The 26,752-nt window shown below is 41.3% G+C and overlaps 1 protein-coding gene across 1 annotated transcript in view; it reads left to right on the top strand.

Moving 5' to 3' along the window:
* The window catches only part of LOC309550724 (cytosolic phospholipase A2 gamma-like), a gene marked incomplete at its 3' end in the record, with an annotated part of 188,761 nt that overhangs the window by 120,800 nt on the left and 41,209 nt on the right, over window positions 1–26,752 (top strand). The window contains exon 9 of the mRNA XM_082251061.1: window positions 16,957–16,992. Coding sequence (XP_082107187.1) covers window positions 16,957–16,992 — 36 coding nt within the window. The remainder of the gene's footprint in view (window positions 1–16,956; window positions 16,993–26,752) is intronic.

Raw genomic sequence — 26,752 nt, 5'->3', positions numbered from 1 at the left:
CGCTTTCTTCCAGAGTTCCCAGCGGATTGAATCATACCATCCTAGCAGGACCTTCTCTGACACTGGTTCCCTGTGCTCTATCCGCATCTCTCACAACTTCCTTCCGAATTCCTCTTCCATGGTGGCTGATATCTGTACCTCTCCTCTTCTGCTATCCGGACCTTGGATCCTGATGGAAGTTTGGATGTCCCAGACTGCAGGAAGCATCCCACCGCTTACCACCAATTGCCACCACTCCCACTCTACAAGATTCTGGTCCAGCCACATCTGAGGTATGCCGTCAGGGCCGGACTGGGAATAAAATTCAGCCCTGGAAAAAATTTCATACCAGCCCCATAGCATTATTATACCGGCCCAACAGAATAACGCCATTATTTTCTTGTTCATAAAAGGGAAAACCATGCATTTTAAAGCAAATTTGAAGAGTGTATTATATATAGATAAGACAGATATGAAAGCATATAGGGCTTTATATATAAAAAGAGCAAATTCTAGTTAAAAGTGGTAAAAGTGCGGACATGGTAAAGGAAATGTCAGAGGCTGTGCGGACATGGTACAGGACATCAGGGGCTGTGAGGACATGATACAGGACATCAGGGGCTGTGAGGACATGGTACAGGAGATGTCATAGGATGTACAGACATGGTACAGGAGATGTCAGAGGCTGTGCAGACATGGTACAAGAGATGTCAGGGGCTGTGCAGACATGGTACAAGAAATGTCAGGGGCTGTGCGGACATGGTACAAGAGATGTCAGAGGTTGTGTGGACATGGTACAGGAGATGTCAGAGGCTGTGCAGACATAGTACAGAAGATGTCAGAGGTTGTGTGGAAATGGTACAGGAGATGTCAGAGGCTGTGAGGACATGATACAGGAGATGTCAGGGGCTGTGAGGACATGGTACAGGAGATGTCAGGGGCTGTGAGGACATGGTACAGGAGATGTCAGAATTATTAGGGGCCCTAATACAATGCTAACCCCCCTCCCCCTAATAAAATGATGACCTCCCCCTAATACAATGCTGTTTCCCCTCCCTCCCCCTAAATTTGGGGGGGGGAAGATCAGCATTGTATTAGGGGGAGGTCATCATTTTATTAGGGGGAGGGGGGTTAGCATTGTATTAGGAGGAGGGGAACAGCATTGTATTAGGGGGAGGGGGGAATCGGCATTGTATTAGGGGGAGGGGGGCCCAGGAGGGGATGGCATGGCAGGTCAGCATTGTATTAGGGGGAGGGGGTAGCATTGTAGTACTAGTAGGGGCCCTAAAATATGCTGATCCCCCCCCCCCAAATGCAAGAGGTCAAGGTCCCCCAGGCCCCAGCCCATTTACTCTTACCTGGCTCAGCTGGCTGTTTCAGGCTCTGCTCCGCCTCCGCTTCTCCAGTCACTCTCAGTCTCCTGCGATCATGCTGCTGCTGGCGTCTGTGTGCTCTTGGAGGGATCGGCGCCGTGACCATCTTGCAGAGTTACTTTCAGTCAGTCAGATGAACGATCCACAGCCGCACACTCGTACAGCCGCTCCCGCCGAATGTGACGTCATGGCGCTCATAGCGGCTGACGTAGGAAAGATCCGTCACCGTCACTGGAGCGCAGCGGGGGCTGGGCCTGGGCTGCAGCGGCCATCACAGCACAGCCGCGGCGCGGTCAGATGCTTAAAGCGGCCGCGGCGCGGTAGATGCTTAAAGCGGCCGCATCTTTAAAGCGGCCACCGGGAAATTTCCCGGTATCCCGCTAGGCCAGTCCGGCCCTGTATGCCGTCCAGTTCTGGGCACCTCAGGAAGGATGTGCTGGAACTGGAGAAAGTCCAGGGAAGGGCAACAAAAATAATTAGGGGAATGGAGGGCATCGGCTATGAGGAAAGACTACAAGCACTGAACTTATTCTCTCTGGAGAAGAGACGATTGAGGGGGGATATGATATCAATGTACAAATACTGTACTGGTGACCCTAGCATAAGGAACAAACTATTCAGTGAAAGGGAATTTAAAAAGACACGCGGCCATTCGCTACAATTTGAAGAGAAGCGGTTTGACCTTAATCTGCATGGAGGGTATTTTAACAAATCCAAAATAAGATATAATGAAATTAATAATCCAAATTTGAAAATAAATTTGAATTAAAAAAAATGAATTCAAATTTGAATTCAAAAAATGAATTCAAATTTAAATTTGAAAATGACTTTGAATTTAGAATGGAAACATATTGCAATTAATACAAAAATGTATAAATATTATGAAATGACATAATTATTCCTACTTAGGCTGCTTTTAGGAATAGAATAGAATAAAATAGAATAGAATGGACTAGAATAGATCATAATAGAGAATAATAAGAAAGAGTAGAATACAAAATAGAAAAAAATGAGATACTGAATAAAATAATAAAATAGAAAAGAAAAGAAAATAATCAAATTAACTAAAAAGAATGTAGCTGACTTCTAAAATTAGAATTTTGAAATTCAAATTTTGAATAGAATAGAACGGAATAGAAAGAATATAGACATCTTCCGAAATTCAAATCTCAAATGGAGTAGAATAGAAAGAATATAGCTGTCTTCTGAAATTCAAATTTCATATAGAATAAAATACAAAGAACAAAGCCATCTTCTGAAATTTGAATTTTAAATAGAATAAAATTTAAAAAAATAAAGCCGTCTTCTGAAATTTGAATTTTAAATAGAATAAAATAAAAAGAATAACGCCATCTTCCAAAATATGAAATAAAAAAAGAATAGAATAGGATAGCAGAGAATAAAGTAGAAAGAGTATACACGTCTTCCAAATTTTGAATAGAATAGAACTAGCTATTCTTCACAATGAATTTGGATTGATTTAATATATTTTGAATCTATTGGAAAAATCTGAATCCTGTTAAAAATGAATAAAAATAAACAAATGTAGTTATGAATGTAACAAAAAAAAATGAGTGACTTTATCAACCGATCTGAAACAAAACTTGTTCCCGTTGTGCGCATGTCTGGCAGTTACAGTGCAATGTAATTATTCCATCCCATTTATAGTTAACATTGTGAGAAATCCAGTGGGAATATATTAATAATTAGTATTACATTTATTTTATATTATTTTATTCTATCACCTTCATAAAAGTCCCCCCGGGGTCCCATCATACATGGGGGGAGGGGGAATACACGCAGGCCGGGGTCATTATTCCTTACACCAATTCTTTCCATTCATTTTGTCCAGGAGGCTGGAATTGGATTTCCGGTAAGAAGGAAGGTAAGGAGACGTCTTCTATATATAGATCTGTATCCATCACATGGCTTCCATCATATAGAATGGACTGCCAGAGAGGGAAGATATAGAATGTACTACCATATAGGGAACATATAGAATGGACTGCCATAGAGGGAAGATATAGAATGAACTGCCAGAGAGGGAACATATAGAATGTACTGTCTGAGATGGAACATATAGAATGTACTACCATAGAGGGAACATATAGAATGTACTGCCAGAGAGGGAACATATAGAATGTACTGCCAGAGAAGGAACATATAGAATGTACTGCCAGAGAGGGAACATATAGAATGTACTGTCAGAGAGAGAACATATAGAATGTACTGTCAGAGAGAGAACATATAGAATGTACTGGCAGAGAGGGAAGATATAGAATGTACTGCCAGAGAGAGAACATATAGAATGTACTGCCAGAGAGGGAACATATAGAATGTACTGCCAGAGAAGGAACATATAGAATGTACTGCCAGAGAGGGAACATATAGAATGTACTGTCAGAGAGAGAACATATAGAATGTACTGTCAGAGAGAGAACATATAGAATGTACTGGCAGAGAGAGAACATATAGAATGTACTACCAGAGAGGGAACATATAGAATGTACTGCCAGAGAAGGAACATATAGAATGTACTGCCAGAGAGGGAACATATAGAATGTACTGTCAGAGAGAGAACATATAGAATGTACTGTCAGAGAGAGAACATATAGAATGTACTGGCAGAGAGGGAAGATATAGAATGTACTGCCAGAGAGAGAACATATAGAATGTACTGCCAGAGAGGGAACATATAGAATGTACTACCATAGAGGGAACATATAGAATGTACTGCCATAGAGGGAAGATATAGAATGAACTGCCAGAGAGGGAACATATAGAATGTACTGCCAGAGAGGGAACATATAGAATGTACTGCCAGAGAGGGAACATATAGAATGTACTGTCAGAGAGGGAAGATATAGAATGTACTGTCAGAGAGGGAAGATATAGAATGTACTGTCAGAGAGGGAAGATATAGAATGTACTGCCAGAGAGGGAACATATAGAATGTACTGCCAGAGAGGGAACATATAGAATGTACTGCCAGAGAGGGGACATATAGAATGTACTGTCAGAGAGGGGACATATAGAATGTACTGTCAGAGAGGGAACATATAGAATGTACTGCCAGAGAGGGAACATATAGAATGTACTGCCAGAGAGAGAACATATAGAATGTACTGCCAGAGAGGGAACATATAGAATGTACTACCAGAGAGGGAACATATAGAATGTACTGCCATAGAGGGAAGATATAGAATGAACTGTCAGAGAGGGAACATATAGAATGTACTGTCAGCGAGGGAACATATAGAATGTACTGCCAGAGAGGGAACATATAGAATGTACTGCCAGAGAGGGAACATTCTAGATGTTTTCCTATATATTCTCCCCTATGGGATGAGATCCCAATCTTATAGAATGGAGAATAATTCCACCGACACTTCCATGTATGATGTCACATTCTTATTATTATACTGTATGTTATTCATAAAATGTCAGAGAGATAATAGATGACTTATAGACAGACAGAGAGATTATAGACACACAGACAGATTATAGACAGAGAGATTATAGACAAACAGATTATAGAAAGACCGACAGACAGATTATAGACAGACAGATTATAGAGACACAGACAGATTATAGACAGACGGACAGATTATAGACAGACGGACAGATTATAGACAGACGGACAGATTATAGACAGACGGACAGATTATAGACAGACGGAGATTATAGACAAACAGACAGATCATAGACTTAAGCCCCGTACACACGTACCGAATGTCGGCCGAACGATCGGCCGTCTTTTGTCCGGTGCTGTCCTGTCGGCTGAAAAGTGCAAAAGACTGCACACAAATTTTGTCGGCCAACAGCAGCCGACTGCAGAAGTGATGTCATGTGATGGTTAACTTTCCTTGTTTTTTTTTCTTCTCTGAGCATGCCCAGTCTTGCTCATCTGCTGTCTGTCGGCCGAAATCTGTACTGACTGACGAACAATCCGCCATTCTTGTGTTGGCCAACAAAAATTTTAATACCTGCACACCCGATTCTGTTCAGCCGAAAAGTAGCTGTCGGCTGTCGGAAGCATCATACTAACAAGCCTACGATCGGTCGGCGGCCGAATATTTACGGCCGACAATCGGTACGTGTGTACGGGGCTAAACAGACAGATTATAGACAAACAGACAGATTATAGAAAGACCGACAGACAGATTATAGACAGTCAGACAGATTATAGACGGTCAGACAGACAGATTATAGACAGATTATAGACAGTCAGACAGACCGATTATAGACAGGCAGATGGTAGACAAACAGACAGATTATAGACAGACCGACAGACAGATTATAGACGGACAGATTATAGACAGACAGACAGATTATAGACAGACAGATTATAGACAGACCGACAGATTATAGACAGAGAAATTATAGATAGACAGACAGATTTTAGACAGACAGATTATAGACAGACCGACAGATTATAGACAGAAACCCCGTAAACACGTACCAAATGTCGGCCAAACGATCGGCTGTCTTTTGTCCGTTGCTGTCCTGTCGGTTGAAAAGTGCTAAAGACTGCACACGAATTTTGTCGGCCAACAACAGCCAACTGCAGAAGTGATGTCATGTGATGGTTAACAAACAGACAGATTATAGATAGACAGATTATAAACAGACAGATTATAGATAGACAGATTATAGATAGACAGATTATAAACAGGCAGATTATAGACAGACAGATTATGGACAGTCAGACAGACAGATTATAGACAGACAGATTATAGACAGACAGACAGACGGATTATAAGGAAGAACAGACAGACAGATTATAGACAGACAGATTATAGACAGTCAGACAGACAGATTATAGACAGACAGACAGACGGATTATAAGGAAGAACAGACAGACAGATTATAGACAGACAGATTATGGACAGTCAGACAGACAGATTATAGACAGACAGACAGACGGATTATAAGGAAGAACAGACAGACAGATTATAGACAGACAGATTATAGATAGACAGAAAGACGGATTATAAGGAAGAACAGACAAGCTCAAATAGATAGATGTTGGGAATAAAGGCACCACGTCCCAATATGCATAAATGAAGAAAAAAGGGGGAAAGAGAAAGGGGGCGTATCTATGGGGGACTTTCTACAGGGGTGCCGTCATAGACCAATATAATTAGAAAATATGTATAAAATCAAATATTTTATTGAAAAAACATAAGTATAAAAATACACTGTATTATCAAACAAGATGAGACAGTGATACAATATGAATTAAGAACATGTAGTTGCAAGCACAATCATATTAAACTGTATAATTAAACCATACATATCATGTCCTACACTGGGGTTTATAGATTGTACTATAGACCCTAGACCAACCAGACATCGAATGTCCTGGTTAGTACCAGCGTGAAGACCGATGATGCCCAAAACTGAAGCCCGACATGTTTCACGGCAAACGCCGCTTCCTCAGGGGCAGTTGAGGGGTTTTATATATACAGTACATCAATACTGTTACTGAAAGAAAAGAAAGATACATATAATATATATCACAAAACACATAGCAAATCTTTAATTTTGTACAAACATATTATATGTCACATAGTCAGAGAGAAGCCTAACAATCTATATCACCTGGAGGTATGTGGCATGCGACCCGATGGGTGAATCCCGGAGCATAAGGTATGCTTTGCCCCCCCCCCCCCCCCCGGGGCGAACACGGGAACCAATCCCCACTGAATACAGCTATTGAGCGGGTGAATGGCTCAATACAAGAATTCTAAATAAATAAAAGATATATATGTATATATGCATGTAAAAATATAATAATAATAATAATTTTATACCAAGAATATGGAATATCATTATAAGAATAGGTAGAGTAATGGCTAACGATATTGAGTCCAAATATGTATGGACTCCATATATTTTACCAAAAAAATCCGGAGATAAAAATAGAAGCAAGGAACCAGGTAAGGTGAAAAATGATCCAAGGAACTGATAAATTATTGTCCTCAATGTGGTAAACAGAGAATGGACAAATGTCCTAAATGATCTGGTAGGGAGTAATGAAGGGTGGTGATAATAATTAATGGTGAAATAAAATATATTGATAATATAGAGGACAAGAAAAGAAAAATATATTTTTTTAGTGTATAATCGGATGTATAGAAGCAATCCAATCATATAATGAGAGTAGAAATGGTTTAAAATTAATCAAAAAAGTGAAAGTGAGCATAGTGTGTCATCACTTAAATGTAAGTAATCTAAATAGCCACAAGATATAACCATATCTATAGAGAAGTTTCCATTAGAGGTATGGTATAGCAAAGGCAAGGGGAAATGGTGTAAAAAGAAACCCATTAACAGGCTTGAAAACCAACATATGGGTGGTGAAATATAAAGTAAAAGATAGGTAAGTGTTAAGAATGGAGTATCCAGAGAGGATGTCAATAAAGTAAAATACCTGGTATGTTACACCACAGCGTGTCCCGTCCCTGCACTGCAGAGAGGGGCAATGAATGAGCCGATAAGTAGGGGAAGTTCTGCCCCAAACAAGCGTATAGATAGATATACAGACAGACAGACAGAATATAAACAGACAGATTGTAGACAGACAGACAGACAGATTATAGACAGACAGACAGACAGATTATAGATAGACAGACAGACAGAATATAAACAGACGGATTGTAGATAGACAGACAGACAGAATATAAACAGACAGATTGTAGACAGACAGACAGACAGATTATAGACAGACAGACAGACAGATTATAGATAGACAGACAGACAGAATATAAACAGACAGACAGACAGAATATAAACAGACAGACAGACAGAATATAAACAGACAGAAAGAGATGGACGAACATCGGCCGGGGCGGTTCGCGCACGTCAGGCGCAAATGTTTGCGGCGGGCCCCATTGACTTTAATGGGAGGCGAATTTAAAAAATCTTTAGGTCATATTTGCAGCCACAAAATACAAATAGTCCCAGCACATGGACAATGTCATAACAGAAGTATTGCAATTGGAAAAGTTGCCCTAAATTTTTATTTTTTTTTTACAGCAAAAAAAAAATTCATAAATCAGCCAGAACTGACAGCAGCCGGTAAATACATGTCAAATACATATAGGGTCCATTCACACATCTGTAAAATGGGTCCGCATCCAATCCACAATTTGTGGAACCTTTACAGACCCATTGATTTTCCATTCCAGTCTGAAAAATTAGGCATTCACAGGATAAAGGAGTAAGTGTCGGCCATTCCAGGCCCCAAAAATTAGCCCGCATGCGTTTACCTGACAGCTAAGAACGTAGTATTCTGTGGCTGAAGGTACATTAGGCATTCACAGAATACAGAAGTAAACGTCGGCCTGTATAGGCCCCAAAAATTAGCCCACATGGGTTTAACTGACAGCAAAGAACGTAGTGTATTTATAGTTACATAGTTACTATTTGATGGCTAGAGGTACATTAGGCATTCACAGTATACAGAAGTAAGTGTCGGCCTGTATAGGCCCCAAAAATTAGCCCACATGAGTTTAACTGACAGCAAAGAACGTAGTATTTGAAGGCTGGAGGTAAATTAGGCATTCACAATATACAGAAGTAAGTGTCGGCCTGTATAGGCCCCAAAAATTAGCCCACATTGGTTTACCTGACAGCAAAGAACGTAGTGAATTTGCTGGCTAGAGGTACATTAGGCATTCACAGTATACAGAAGTAAGTGTTGGCCTGTATAGGCCCCAAAAATTAGCCCACATGAGTTTAACTGACAGCAAAGAACGTAGTGTATTTGATGGCTAGAGGTACATTAGGCATTCACAGTATACAGAAGTAAGTGTCGGCCTGTATAGGCCCCAAAAATTTGCCCACATGGGTTTAACTGACAGCTAAGAACGTTGTGCATCTGATGGCTGAAGGTACATTAGGCATTCACAGTATGCAGAAGTAAGTGTCGGCCTGTATAGGCGCCAAAAATTAGCCCACATGGGTTTAACTGACAGCTAAGAATGTAGTGTATCTGATGGCTGGAGGTACATTAGGCATTCATAGTATACAGAAGTAAGTGTCGGCCTGTATAGGCCCAAAAATTAGCTCACATGGGTTTAACTGACAGCAAAGAACGTAGTGTATTTGATGGCTAGAGGTACATTAGGCATTCACAATATACAGAAGTAAGTGTCGGCCTGCATAAGTCCCAAAAATTAGCCCACATGGGTTTACCTGACAGCAAAGAAAGTTGTATTCTGTGGCTGGAGGTACATTAGGCATTCACAGAAAAAATAATTGTCGGCCCTGAAAGGCCCCAAAAATTTGCCATTCAATGGACATGAAATGCCTTTTATGCTGCTGTATGTAGCAAAGCCAAGGACCAGGAATTGCTGTGGGTGGATGGCGGTCTGGCGGATATCTGTGGCCTGTCATGAGGAATTTCAATGAAACATGTTCTACTGGTCACATGTGTTGAATTCCTCAGAGATCCATGCCTCATTCATTTTTATAAATATTAGGTAGTCTACACTGTCATGAGCTAGGCGAGTGCGCTTGTCGGTCACGATCCCCCCTGCGGCGCTGAACGTCCTTTCAGACAGGACACTAGATGGGGGACAAGCCAACATTTCCATTGCAAATTGTGCAAGCTCAGGCCAGAGGTCAAGCCTGCCCACCCAGTAGTCCAGGGTTTCATCACTCCTCAGAGCATCCACATCGGCCGTTAACCCGATGTAGTCGGACACCTGTCGGTCTAGGCGTTCCCTGATGCTGGATCCGGAGTACAGCTGTCGATGGTTCGGCTGAAAGAAGGATCTCATATCTGAAGTGACCAAGACATCTTCAAACCGCCCTCTTCTTGCAGGCGCTGTTGGATTGCTACCCGTTGGATTGCTCTCTCTGTGACTGGAAATTCCTCTGCCAGCGCACGCAAAAGCAGAATGCTGCATTTCCCGCAGCAAGGCCTGGAAGCGCTGCATTCTGACCGCCCTCTTTGATTGTGGTAACATTTCCACCATTTTATGTTTGTACCGGGGGTCTAAGTATGTTGCTACCCAGTACTGGTCCTTGGTCTTTATGAATTTTATACGGGGATCCCCCTTAAAACACTGGAGCATGAAGGCCCCCATTCGCACTAAACTGGAAGCGGTGTAGTGGCCTGCTTCCAGCTCATCATCCTATATAATGCCATCCTCGTTCTCCTCCCCCCATCCATGGATAACACCAGGGATCCCAGAAAGGTTTAAAGCATGCTCTTCTTGCTCCTCCTCATCCCCCCCAGTACCATCCTCCTCTGACTCCTCTTCAGACTCCTGTTGTTGATTTGTCTCAGATGGAGTAGCACCCCCTGGGAATTCTTCCAACATTGCGACTTCCTCATCTTCCTGCTCCTCGACGGCTTGATCATTGACACGACGCAATGCACACTCCAGAAAGAAGGTGTAAGGTATGATGTCACTTATGGCGCCCTGGCTGTGACTGACCAGTTTGGTGATCTCATCGAATGGCCGCAAAAGTCTTCATGCGTCACGCATTAGCAGCCACTGGCGAGGTGAAAAAAACCCAAGCTCCCCAGAACCTGTCCTGCCGCAGAGTTCATACAGGTAGTCGTTAACTGCACATTTCTGCTGGAGCAGCCTATCAAGCATATGCAACGTTGAGTTCCATCGCGTCAGGCAGTAACAAATAAGACACCTGATGGGCAGGTTGTGTTGCCGCTGAATGTCAGCAAGGCGAGCCATGGCTGTGTAAGATCTTCGGAAATAGGCAGAAATTTTCCTGGCCTGCCGCAAGACGTCCTTGACCCCAGGGTATTTGCCAACGAATTGCTGCACCACCAAGTTCAGGACGTGTGCCATGCACGGCACGTGTGTTGTTTTGCCCTGTTTCAGCGCGCTCAGTATATTGGCACTGTTGTCGCACACCATGTTACCAACTGTCAAATTGAGCGGTGTCAGCCACTGATCTGCCTGTGAACGCAAAGCTGAAAGGAGTGCAGGACCAGTGTGGCTCTTGGCTTCCAGGCACAACAGACGCAGCACAGCATGGCAACGTCTCACCTGGCATGTGGAATAGGTTCTGGGGATCTTTGGCGGCGCAGTGGAAGAGACGGTAGCAGCGGAAAAGGAGGAGTCAGCCGAGGAGGAGAGGGAGGATGGAGGAGGCGGAGGAGGAGAAGAAGAGGCAGGCCTGCATGCAATCCGTGGCGGTACAACTAAATCTACACGGGTGCCACGGGTTACATGCTTGACGGCCGTCAGGTTCATCCAGTGGGCAGTAAAAGTGATATACCTTCCCTGCCAGTGTTTGCTAGACCACGTGTCTGTGGTCAGATGTATCTTGGCACCAACCAGAGAAATATTTACTTGCCGCTGAACATGGCAATACAGCTCTGGAATGCCCTTCTGCGAGAATTATTTCCTGCCTGGGACCTTCCATTGTGGTGTTCCAATGGCCACAAATTTACGAAAGTCCTCCAAGTTCACCAGTTGATATGGCAGTAGTTTGCAGGCTATCAGTTCTGACAAGCCAGCAGTCAAACCTTGGGCAAGAGGGTTATCCAGCGTCATAATTTTTTTCCGCTCCAACATTTGGACCGCAGAAGCCTGCCTTTTTCCAGAACTGCGTGACGACGGCATCATGGCAGGTGGAGTGGAGCACAAATGTGAGGAGAGAGGAGAAGGAGAAGGCGCTGGATGGTGAGAGCCTGGAGTGTGGCTTTGTGGGTTCTGATGGTGTTGCTCCCACTGGGCTCAATGATGGGAGTTCAGGTGCCTTTTTAAGGCGGTTGTCCCTAGGTGAGTGTTGGGCTTACCGCTACTTATGCGTTGACTGCAAAGGCTGCAGATGGCAACACTGTTGTCCGCAACGGACACATTAAAAAAAGTCCACACTGCGGAGCCATGTGCCGGTGTCCTGGGAGTGCCAGATGTGACTGTACATGGTTGATGGCTCACTCCTGATACATTTGCAGTCTGCTTTGTACCTCTTGTGCAATGCAAGTTCTGCCTGCGTCTCCTCCCTATCTGCCGGTCCGTCTCTCCCTCTGAACTCCCTTCCTCTTCCTCTCTTGTGGACACCCACGTGACGTCCATAGACACGTCATCATCCACGTCACCTTCCCCACCACTAACATTTGAGATCTCGGAGTAGGCAGCAACAGCGGGGACCAACCTCCTTGGGCTGATCTGGGTACTGCCATCAGACTGCTGAGTGGCGGCTGTTGCTATCTCCTCTTCCTGATCCGATGCCAGGAATGGCTGGGCATCGCAAATGTCTTGTGATGGATCGGAAAATAATTCCTGTGACTCAAGCGGAGGGTATGTGGTGGTGGTGTCTTTGAGGGTGCACAAAGCAGAGTGAAGAGGGTGCAGAAGAGGAAGGCTGAGCGAGCCATCCAACCAAGTCTGGTGCATCCTTTGACATAATTGCACGCGGCTTTTGAAACTTCACAGTTTGTCTCCAGCCTACTGCTTCTGCCCTACCCCTACCACCCCTGCATACGTGTCTGCCTCTTCCTCTGCCTGTCATGTTTTTTAATTACCCTGTGACAAAAGTCTCTAGAGAATCGCAGTTTATCTGGAAAAAGGTAGATAACACCCCGCTTCAATCTGTGGTATTGGGGGGCCACAGGTTTATCACACCAGTTCTACAAATAATTGGCCAGTAACTGTTGTCACAGTGTGTAGCACAGTTAACACAGCAAAAGAGGCCACATTTTTGCAGTACTAAAATACACTCTTAGAAAAGTATACTGTTAAATAACACCTCAATTCAATATGTGGTATTGGGGGGGGCATTGGTGTATCACACCAGTTGTTCAAAAATTGGCCAGTGAGTTTGGCACTGTGTGTAGCAGACTTAACTCCGCAAAAGAGGCAATATTGTTGCAGGACACAAATACACTTGTAAAAAGTATACTCAGATAACACCCCACTTCAATATGTGGTATGGGGGGGGGGGCATTGGTCTATCACACCAGTTATAATACATTATAAGTTCTTTTGTCACTGTTTGTAGTATTGCTGCAGCAACGCTCAGTCACCACCACACCTGTCACAATGCTGCACAGTGCACAATAATACTACTAATTCACTATAATATGCTTTCTACAAATTATATTATACTGAAGATTACCCACCTCCCCCCCCCCCCCTTTTCAGTGCACTGCACAGCAATACCAAAAAATTTGCAGCCCTTTAAATGGCTTTTGTGGACATTAACAGAGCGATTTGTGTGACTGCTGCCGATCTCTAACTGCCCCTAAAGCACCGACTGGATACCTGTCCCTATACTGAGAAGATACTAGTAGACCTATACCGAAATACCAGCCCTGAAAAGGACTTTTGTGGATCTTCACAGAGCTATTTGTGTCTAGCAAACTCTCCTTCATGAGCACAGCAGACCTCTCCCTACACTGGCAAAAAGCAGAATGTGAAATGGCCGACAGCTCAGGTCTATTTATAGGGTAGTGGGCATGTCCATCTGCTGAAATGTTTTTATTGGCTGTCCCGTTCCAGCTGATGGCTGTGTCATGGGTCAAAGTTCTCCCCAATGTAAACTAATATGGCCGCCGCGAAAAACGCCATGTGTTCACAAATTTGGTGGGTAGCGAACAAGAAAAATTTGCCGCGAACCGACCGCTGGACGAACCGCAAGGACATCTCTACAGACAGACAGACAGATTATAGATAGACAGATTATAGACAGACAGATTATAGACAGACAAACAGATTATAGACAGTCAGATTATAGACAGACAGATTATAGACAGGCAGACAGACAGCCAGACAGATTATAGACAGACAGATTATAAACATACAGATTATAGACAGACAAATTATAGACAGACAGATTGTAGACAGAAAGATTATAGACAACCAGACAGACAGATTATAGACAGTCAGAAGGATTATAGACAGACAGATTATGGACAGTCAGAAAGACAGATTATAGACAGACAGAAAAATTGTGGACAGACAGATTATAGACAGACAGACAGATTATAGAAAGTCAGACAGACAGATTATAGACAGTCAGACAGATTATAGACAGTCAGACAGACAGATTATAGACAGTCAGACAGACAGATTATAGACAGACAGATTATAGACAGGCAGACAGATTATAGACAGGCAGATTATGGACAGACAGACAGACAGATTATAGACAGACAGAATATAGACAGTCAGACAGACAGATTATAGACAGAAGGACAGGCAGACAGATAATAGAGAGAAAGATTATAGACAGTCAGACAGACAGATTATAGACAGACAGATTATGGACATGAAGATTATATACAGACAGATTATAGATAGACAGATTTTAGACAGTCAGACAGACAGATTATTGACATACAGATTATAGACAGTCAGACAGACAGATTATAGACAGACAGATTTTAGACAGTCAGACAGACAGATTATAGACAGACAGATTATGGACAGTCAGACAGACAGGTTATAGACAGACAAAGTCAGATTATAGACAGACAGATTATAGACAGTCAGACAGACAGATTATTGACAGTCAGACAGATTATAGATAGTCAGACAGACATATTATAGACGGACAGACAGATTATAGACAGTCAGACAGACAGATTATAGACAGTCAGACAGACAGAATATAGACAGTCAGACAGATTATAGACAGTCAGAAAGACATATTACAGACAGACAGATTATAGACAGACAGATTATGGACAGTCAGAGAGACAGATTATAGACAGACAGACAGATTATGGGCAGTCAAACAGACAGACAGATTATAGACAGACTATAGACAGAGAGATTATAGACAGACAGATTATAGACAGTCAGACAGACAGATTATTGACAGGCAGACAGACAGATTATAGATAGATAGATCAATGGACAGACAGACAGATTATAGACAGACAGATTATGGACAGTGAGACAGACAGATTATAGATAGACAGGCGGATTATAGACAGTCAGACAGACAGATTATGGACAGTCAGACAGACAGATTATAGATAGACAGGCGGATTATAGACAGTCAGACAGACAGATTATAGACAGAAAGATTATAGACAGTCGGCCAGACAGATTACAGACAGTCAGACAGATTATAGACAGACAGATTGTAGACATGAAGATTATATACAGACAGATTATAGATAGTTAGACAGACAGATTATAGATAGACAGATTTTAGACAGTCAGACAGACAGATTATTGACATACAGATTATAGACAGTCAGACAGACAGATTATAGACAGACAGATTTTAGACAGTCAGACAGATTATAGACCGACAGATTATGGACAGTCAGACAGACAGGTTATAGACAGACAGAAAGTCAGATTATAGACAGACAGATTATAGACAGTCAGACAGATTATAGACAGTCAGACAGACAGATTATAGACAGTCAGACAGATATATTATAGAAAGTCAGACACACATATTATAGAAAGTCAGACAGACATATTATTGTCAGCCAGACAGATTATAGACAGTCAGAAAGACATATTATAGACAGACAGACAGATTATAGACAGATTATGGACAGTCAGAGAGACAGATTATAGACAGACAGACAGATTATGGGCAGTCAAACAGACAGATTATAGACAGACAGACTATAGACAGACAGACAGATTATAGACAGGCAGATTATGGACAGACAGACAGACAGATAATACAGAGAAAGATTTTAGACAGTCAGACAGACAGATTATAGACAGACAGATTATGGACAGTGAGACAGACATATTATAAACAGAAAGATTATGGACAGTCAGACAGACAGATTATAGATAGACAGACGGATTATAGACAGTCAGATAGACAGATTATAGACAGAAAGATTATAGACAGTCGGCCAGACAGATTATAGACAGTCAGACAGATTATAGACATGAAGATTATATACAGACAGATTATAGATAGTTAGACAGACAGATTATAGATAGACAGATTTTAGACAGTCAGACAGACAGATTATTGACATACAGATTATAGACAGTCAGACAGACAGATTATAGACAGTCAGACAGACAGATTATAGACAGACAGATTATAGACAGTCAGACAGACAGATTATTGACAGTCAGACAGATTATAGATAGTCAGACAGACAGATTATAGACAGTCAGACAGACAGACAGATTATAGACAGTCAGACAGACAGAATATAGACAGTCAGACAGATTATAGACAGTCAGAAAGACATATTATAGACAGACAGACAGACAGACAGATTATAGACAGACAGATTATGGACAGTCAGAGAGATTATAGACAGACAGATTATGGACAGTCAGAGAGACAGATTATAGACAGACAGACAGATAATGGGCAGTCAAACAGACAGACAGATTATAGACAGACAGACTATAGACAGACAGACAGAGAGATTATAGACAGACAGATTATAGACAGTCAGACAGACAGATTATAGATAGATAGATCAATGTTGGCAGAGTGTGACAGGAAACAGTGCCCCCCTCTGGGGGCCGGTGTGTATCACACACTCTACACACGGATATTATGGCAATACTTGTATTAGAATGTATGATATTTATACCCGTACTGTGAAATACACTTTAATGGAGGCGGAGTCACTCATTCTCTACATGTTCTCTGTCTGTTTCACTTCATGCAGATGAGCGAATGGTGTCACGCAGTTCACGGGTATCAGGTATGTGATGTACGGTATACAGGTATCAGGTATGTGATGTACGGTATACAGGTATCAGGTATGTGATGTACGGTATACAGGTATCAGGTGTGTGATGTACGGTATACAGGTATCAGGTGTGTGATGTACGGTATACAGGTATCAGGTGTGTGATGTACGGTATACAGGTATCAGGTGTGTGATGTAGAGTATACAGGTACCAGGTGTGATGTACAGTATACAGGTATCAGGTATGTGATGTACAGTATACAGGTATTAGGTGTGTGATGTACGGTATACAGGTATCAGGTATGTGATGTACAGTATACAGGTATTAGGTGTGTGATGTACGGTATACAGGTATCAGGTGTGTGATGTACAGTATACAGGTATCAGGTATGTGATGTACAGTATACAGGTACCAGGTGTGTGATGTACAGTATACAGGTACCAGGTGTGTGATGTACAGTATACAGGTATCAGGTGTGTGATGTACAGTATACAGGTATCAGGTATGTGATGTACGGTATACAGGTATCAGGTGTGTGATGTACGGTATACAGGTATCAGGTGTGTGATGTACGGTATACAGGTATCAGGTGTGTGATGTAGAGTATACAGGTATCAGGTGTGTGATGTACAGTATACAGGTACCAGGTGTGATGTACAGTATACAGGTATCAGGTATGTGATGTACAGTATACAGGTATTAGGTGTGTGATGTACGGTATACAGGTATCAGGTATGTGATGTACAGTATACAGGTATTAGGTGTGTGATGTACAGTATACAGGTATCAGGTGTGTGATGTACGGTATACAGGTATCAGGTGTGTGATGTAGAGTATACAGGTATCAGGTGTGTGATGTACAGTATACAGGTACCAGGTGTGATGTACAGTATACAGGTATCAGGTATGTGATGTACAGTATACAGGTATTAGGTGTGTGATGTACGGTATACAGGTATCAGGTGTGTGATGTACAGTATACAGGTATTAGGTGTGTGATGTACAGTATACAGGTATCAGGTGTGTGATGTAGAGTATACAGGTATCAGGTGTGTGATGTACAGTATACAGGTACCAGGTGTGATGTACAGTATACAGGTATCAGGTATGTGATGTACAGTATACAGGTATTAGGTGTGTGATGTACGGTATACAGGTATCAGGTATGTGATGTACAGTATACAGGTATTAGGTGTGTGATGTACAGTATACAGGTATCAGGTGTGTGATGTACGGTATACAGGTATCAGGTGTGTGATGTACAGTATACAGGTATCAGGTGTGTGATGTACAGTATACAGGTATCAGGTGTGTGATGTACGGTATACAGGTATCAGGTGTGTGATGTACAGTATACAGGTAACAGGTGTGTGATGTACAGTATACAGGTATCAGGTGTGTGATGTACAGTATACAGGTAACAGGTGTGTGATGTACAGTATAAGGGTACCAGGTATGCGATGTACAGTATACAGGTATCAGGTGTATGATGTACAGTATACAGGTACCAGGTGTGTGATGTACAGTATACAGGTATTAGGTGTGTGATGTACAGTATACAGGTATCAGGTGTGTGATGTACAGTATACAGGTACCAGGTGTGTGATGTGCAGTATACAGGTATCAGGTGTGTGATGTACAGTATACAGGTATCAGGTATGTGATGTACAGTATACAGGTATTAGGTGTGTGATGTACGGTATACAGGTAACAGGTGTGTGATGTACAGTATAAGGGTACCAGGTATGTGATGTACAGTATACAGGTATCAGGTGTATGATGTACAGTATACAGGTACCAGGTGTGTGATGTACAGTATACAGGTATTAGGTGTGTGATGTACAGTATACAGGTATTAGGTGTGTGATGTACAGTATACAGGTATCAGGTATGTGATGTACAGTATACAGGTATTAGGTGTGTGATGTACAGTATACAGGTATTAGGTGTGTGATGTACGGTATACAGGTATCAGGTGTGTGATGTACAGTATAAGGGTACCAGGTATGTGATGTACAGTATACAGGTACCAGATAAGTGATGTACAGTATACAGGTACCAGGTGTGTGATGTACAGTATACAGGTATCAGGTATGTGATGTACAGTATACAGGTATCAGGTATGTGATGTACAGTATACAGGTACCAGCTGTGTGATGTACAGTATACAGGTACCAGGTGTGTGATGTACAGTATACAGGTACCTGGTGTGTGATGTACAGTATACAGGTACCAGGTGTGTGATGTACAGTATACAGGTATCAGGTATGTGATGTACAGTATACAGGTACCAGATGTGTGATGTAAGGTATACAGATACCAGGTGTGTGATGTACAGTATACAGGTATCAGGTGTGTGATGTAAAGCAGTGGTCCTCAACTCCGGTCCTCAGGGCCCACTAACAGGCCAGATTTTAAGTATTACCTTGGGGAGATGCAGACTAGAGTACTGCAATCACTGAGCAGCAAATTATATCACCTGGGATGTATTTCAGTTATCTTGCAAATCTGGCCTGTTAGTGGGCCCTGAGGACCAGGGTTGAGGACCAAGGATGTACACTATACAGGTATTAGGTGTGATGTACAATATACAGGTAACAGGTGTGTGATGTACAGTATACAGGTATCAGGTGTGTGATGTACAGTATACAGGTACCAGGTGTGTGATGTACAGTATACAGGTACCAGGTGTGTGATGCTGGGGGGTGACTCAGTGAATGGAAATAAAACAGTTCGACCATTTGTGTGAATGGAGGTGTGTAGATCTATAACGGCTTATCAATGTAGAGACGTATCACAGAGATCTCAGCACGGCGCTAACCAGGGCCAGTTATATATACAGTATAACACATAAGTAAGTACACCCCTCAAATTTTTGTAAATATTTTATCCTACCTTTTCATGTGACAAGACTGAAGAAATGACACTTTGCTACAATGTAAAGTAGTGAGTGTACAGCTTGTATAACAGTTGAGCACACGGGACACGCTACATACATCCAAACCATTTCATCCTAGTGCACAACGTGTGTAACACATCCAGTCCTTCTCCCCCTCTGCTTCACCCCCCCCCCCTCCCACTTCACAACAAGTGTTTATAAAGACTGAAATACAAAAAAACTATCAGCGCAAACCCAATATATGTGATAAAATAACTCAACCTCAATTCACTGTGCATAAATCAGGTGTGTGAAAGTATATAAGTGGTATCCGGCAGCATACACCAATCGTGTTTCACAAGTCACAATAAACTATAAATCCTACCAAAATGTGATGCGCCAGAAATATAATAAAAAAGTGATGACTTTAAATACAATAAATCATATCCAGTTCATAAGGCACATAGCAATGTGTGTGCTTCCAATAAAGTGATATGAAGAGTGTCCCCGTATCCAATTGAAGAAAATCCAGTGATGAAAACAAGTTGTAAACACCAATTAGTGAATCCCTCCACCAGGTGAATCAGCCTCTCACCTTCCTGAAGGACCCAAACGGGCCAGCAATCACATGTATCATTGATCAGACTTCCAGGAAAGAGCCACACTGTATTGCACCTCGAGGGATCCCGGGACATATAAAAAACAGATGAAGAAATCTAGTGCTCTCTGCTTACTAATAAGGGTGTGCTTTATTAGAGAAAGGCAGATCAACTCACATTTGTTGGGCACTCAGCCGTGCCTGCTGTATAATCGATGTCAGCGATCTGTTACCAGAGAGAGACTCTGCGTCGGCCATGCACGCTCCGTCCCCCCATACGCGTTACGTCGAGCGTAATGCTCCTTTGACTTCCTCGGTAGGGGTGGCTAGTGCGTGCCAAGCCTCACTTTAAATACATCAACACTCAGGTGGATTGGCCAGCAGATCTCAGTCCCTCCCCCCGCTCATAGCTCACAACAGGACATCTGAACCTCCGAACCAGGCATGTTTACGGCGGTGTCACTGGCTCATATCGCTAATGGGGCAATTTTAATGTATGGGCATTGATCAAATTACTATTGCACATTGCGGAGATCGCGTGGTGGCGCAGATACCTCTCTGGTTTACATTAAAACAACTAAAACACGTATTCACAAAATCTCATACCATAATTAACAATATTAAAAATATTAAAAGTACATCAATAAGCTAAAACCTGGAATAATAAATGTTGGCAATTTGCTTGAGCGGTAACCCACTCAATGTATATAAAAAAGAACTGGATGTACTAATTCAAAATGGGCTGGATGACGCCATTTTGAATAAAAAAGAAGCACTTTATTTAAACCCTACCGCCTGTCGAACCCCTATTATATACTTTCTCCCTAAAATCCATAAGTCTGTGGAGAAACCTCCGGGGAGACCAATCATTAACGGCATTGACTCCCTGAGCTCCAGATTGGGCCAATACATTGATTTTTACTTGCAGCCATTGGTTACCCGGACACCAGCATATACAAAAGATACCAAACATATCATTCAGGACCTACAATCCCTTCCTATCTCAGAGAACTGCATTCTGGCGACTGCAGATGTAGGCTCTCTGTACACGATCATCGGGCATGATGCCGCCATGAGGGCCGCATCATGGGCCCTGGATGAGTCGGGATTGGATGGTGATCATATAGAATTCCTGTTAGAAAGTTTGGATTTTTGTTTAAAACATAATTATTTTTGGTACTCAGGGGACTTTTTCTTACAAACCAAAGGCGTGGCTATGGGGGCTAGATTTGCCCCCAGTGTAGCCAATTTATTCATGGCCCAATGGGAAGCAGAAGAGGTTTTATCCAACAGACCCCCAGAACTGATCTTTTACAAGAGATTTATAGATGATCTGATCATGATTTGGGAGGGAGATTTGAATTCTTTTAATGATTTTAAAGGTAGAATGAATTTTAACAATAGGAACATTGTTTTATCATGGACTGAGAGCAAAGAAAAGATACAGTTCCTCGATCTAGAGATTTTTGTTCTAGACGGCCAGTTACACACTAGAAATTTTTTTAAACCTACTGACCGTAACTCGTATTTGTCTATGGACAGCTGCCACCACAGGAATTGGCTTTTTAATATTCCGAGGGGTCAGCTGATCCGTATTAAGAGGAACTGTTCTAAGGAGGAAGATTTCAAAGCACAGTCCCAAATATTGGTAGACAGGTTTAAAATTAAAGGGTACGATATGAAAAAAGTGTCTTCTGATTTACAACAAGTATCCAATCTGAATAGAACAGAACTTTTAGCCAACAAGGCTGTTGCGTCCAGGGATGATAATAGAAACAACAGCAACTTTAAACTAGTGCTAGATTGCAACGTTCAGCATTAACAGGTTGAACGCATTGTAAGAAAGCACTGGGGGGTGCTTAAACAAGATGGAATTTTGGGACCCCACCTCCCGGAGAGACCTGGCTTCATATATAGGAGAGCTCCTATTTTGAAGGACAGGCTGGCCCCGGGAGTGATAGATCCCCCTAGACCCAAGAAAAATACAATTTTTCAGTTCTTGTCTGGATTCCATGCGTGCGGCAGATGTGGTGTTTGCCAGCAGACTAAAAAAAAACACCAAAAAGAAGAAAACTTTTATTTGTAATAGCACAGGTAAAGAATACCAGATTAAAGACCTAATAACATGTACCACAATTGGGGTTGTTTACATGATGGAATGTGGGTGCGGACTCCAGTATGTAGGACGCACCTCCAGAGCCCTAAATGTGAGGATAGGGGAACATATCTCTAACATAAAGAAGGGGGAGGTTTCACACAACGTATCCAAGCACTTTAAAATGTTTCATGATAAGAAACCTCATTCCCTGAAATTCTGGGGAATTGAACATGTCCAACCACACTGGCGAGGAGGTAATTATATTCGCCAGCTTAGCAGAAGGGAATCCTTTTGGGTCTACGAGGCCAAGGTGTTGGCACCCAGAGGTTTAAATAAGGATTTCGATCTAAATTGTTTTATTAGTAATAGATAACACCCCATCATGCATTATATTTTTATCTGAGACCAAACATTTTAATAAAAAAAAAAAAAAATGTGCAATAGTAATTTGATCAATGCCCATACATTAAAATTGCCCCATTAGCGATATGAGCCAGTGACACCGCCGTAAACATGCCTGGTTCGGAGGTTCAGATGTCCTGTTGTGAGCTATGAGCGGGGGGAGGGACTGAGATCTGCTGGCCAATCCACCTGAGTGTTGATGTATTTAAAGTGAGGCTTGGCACGCACTAGCCACCCCTACCGAGGAAGTCAAAGGAGCATTACGCTCGACGTAACGCGTATAGGGGGACGGAGCGTGCGTGGCCGACGCAGAGTCTCTCTCTGGTAACAGATCGCTGACATCGATTATACAGCAGGCACGGCTGAGTGCCCAACAAATGTGAGTTGATCTGCCTTTCTCTAATAAAGCATACCCTCATTAGTAAGCAGAGAGCACTAGATTTCTTCATCTGTTTTTTATATGTCCCGGGATCCCTCGAGGTGCAATACAGTGTGGCTCTTTCCTGGAAGTCTGATCAATGATACATGTGATTGCTGGCCCGTTTGGGTCCTTCAGGAAGGTGAGAGGCTGATTCACCTGGTGGAGGGATTCACTAATTGGTGTTTACAACTTGTTTTCATCACTGGATTTTCTTCAATTGGATACGGGGACACTCTTCATATCACTTTATTGGAAGCACACACATTGCTATGTGCCTTATGAACTGGATATGATTTATTGTATTTAAAGTCATCCGTTTATAAAGACTGATCAGACAGGAGATAGAGAGATACAAAGTAACATTGTTTATAAACATTGATCAGACAGGAGATAGCCCCCATTCACACTGGGGCGACCTGTCAGGTGACCTGGTCACCTGACAGGTCGCCTGCCGTAGAGAAGCTGTGGACCCGTTCTAATAGGAGCGACACAAGTCGCTCCGACTTAGAAAAAGGGTCCGGAGCTTCTTTGGGGCGACCTGGGAGCGACCTGCATAGACTTCAATGTTATGGTCGCGGTGCGAGCAGCACGCCGTGACCTGTGAGGTCGCCCGGTGAAGTAGCGTCGCCCCAGTGTGAACGGGGGCATAGAGAGATACAAAGTAACATTGTTTATAAACATTGATCAGACAGGAAATGGAGAGATATAAAGTAACATTGTTTATAAATATTGATCAGACAGTAGATAGAGAGATACAAAATAACATTGTTTATAAACATTGATCAGACAGAAAATAGAGAGATATAAAGTAACATTGTTTATAAACATTGATAAGACAGAAAATAGAGAGATATAAAGTAACATTGTTTATAAATATTGATCAGACAGTAGATAGAGAGATACAAAGTAACATTGTTTATAAACATTGATCAGACAGAAAATAGAGAGATATAAAGTAACATTGTTTATGAACATTGATAAGACAAAAAATAGAGAGATATAAAGTAACATTGTTTATAAATATTGATCAGACAGTAGATAGAGAGATACAAAGTAACAATGTTTATAAACATTGATCAGACCGGAGATAGAGAGATACAAAGTAACAAAGTTTATAAACATTGATCAGACCGGAGATAGAGAGATACAAAGTAACATTGTTTATAAACATTGATCAGACAGGAGATAGAGAGATACAAAGTAACATTGTTTATAAACATTGATCAGACAGGAGATAGAGAGATACAAAGTAACATTGTTTATAAACATTGATCAGACAGGAGATAGAGAGATACAAAGTAACATTGTTTATAAACATTGATCAGACAGGAGATAGAGAGATACAAAGTAACATTGTTTATAAACATTTATCAGACAGGAGATAGAGAGATACAAAGTAACATTGTTTATAAACATTGATCAGACAGGAGATAGAGAGATACAAAGTAACATTGTTTATAAACATTGATCAGACAGGAGATAGAGAGATACAAAGTAACATTGTTTATAAACATTTATCAGACAGGAGATAGAGAGATACAAAGTAACATTGTTTATAAACATTGATCAGACAGGAGATAGAGAGATACAAAGTAACATTGTTTATAAACATTTATCAGACAGGAGATAGAGAGATACAAAGTAACAATGTTTATATACGTGGGTCAGACAGGAAATAGAGAGATACAAAGTAACATTGTTTATAAATGTGGGTCAGACAGGAGATAGAGAGATACAAAGTAACATTGTTTATAAACATTGATCAGACAGGAGATAGAGAGATACAAAGTAACATTGTTTATAAACATTGATCAGACGGAAGATAAAGAGATACAAAGTAACATTGTTTATAAACATTGATCAGACAGGAGATAGAGAGATACAAAGTAACATTGTTTATAAACATTTATCAGACAGGAGATAGAGAGATACAAAGTAACATTGTTTATATACGTGGGTCAGACAGGAAATAGAGAGATACAAAGTAACATTGTTTATAAATGTGGGTCAGACAGGAGATAGAGAGATACAAAGTAACATTGTTTATAAATGTGGGTCAGACAGGAGATAGAGAGATACAAAGTAACATTGTTTATAAACATTGATCAGACAGGAGATAGAGAGATACAAAGTAACATTGTTTATAAACATTGATCAGACGGAAGATAAAGAGATACAAAGTAACATTGTTTATAAACATTGATCAGACGGAAGATAAAGAGATACAAAGTAACATTGTTTATAAACATTTATCAGACAGGAGATAGAGAGATACAAAGTAACAATGTTTATATACGTGGGTCAGACAGGAAATAGAGAGATACAAAGTAACATTGTTTATAAATGTGGGTCAGACAGGAGATAGAGAGATACAAAGTAACATTGTTTATAAACATTGATCAGACAGGAGATAGAGAGATACAAAGTAACATTGTTTATAAACATTGATCAGACGGAAGATAAAGAGATACAAAGTAACATTGTTTATAAACATTGATCAGACAGGAGATAGAGAGATACAAAGTAACATTGTTTATAAACATTTATCAGACAGGAGATAGAGAGATACAAAGTAACATTGTTTATATACGTGGGTCAGACAGGAAATAGAGAGATACAAAGTAACATTGTTTATAAATGTGGGTCAGACAGGAGATAGAGAGATACAAAGTAACATTGTTTATAAACATTGATCAGACAGGAGATAGAGAGATACAAAGTAACATTGTTTATAAACATTGATCAGACGGAAGATAAAGAGATACAAAGTAACATTGTTTATAAACATTGATCAGACGGAAGATAAAGAGATACAAAGTAACATTGTTTATAAACATTGATCAGACAGGAGATAGAGAGATACAAAGTAACATTGTTTATAAACATTTATCAGACAGGAGATAGAGAGATACAAAGTAACATTGTTTATAAACATTGATCAGACAGGAGATAGAGAGATACAAAGTAACATTGTTTATAAACATTGATCAGGAAGTACAAGAGTTCCATCTCTACCCCCCTATCAGTGTCAATGCTGGTGACCATTACATGTAAAAAACCAATCTAGAGGCCCCCTTCAGATAAAACTCAGTAATTACAGGAAGCTGACAGACAGATATGGTGACAGAGATATGGTGACAGACCGATATGGTGACAGAGATATGGTGACAGACAGATATGGTGACAGACATATGGTGACAGACAGATATGGTGACAGACATATGGTGACAGAGGTCTGGTGACAGAGATATGGTGACAGACAGATATGGTGACAGAGATTTGTACAATCACAGTGATCATTAATATCTGACTCCAGAAAGACATGTGTCGGATACTGACCATTATGTATGGAGAGATGATCTGTAACGTATTAT

Source organism: Pelophylax lessonae (assembly GCF_965119305.1).
Source record: "Pelophylax lessonae genome assembly, chromosome: 1".
NCBI lineage: Eukaryota > Metazoa > Chordata > Amphibia > Anura > Ranidae > Pelophylax > Pelophylax lessonae.
Note: the sequence above shows the minus strand (reverse complement) of the source record. Positions and strands in the feature narration are given on the sequence as shown.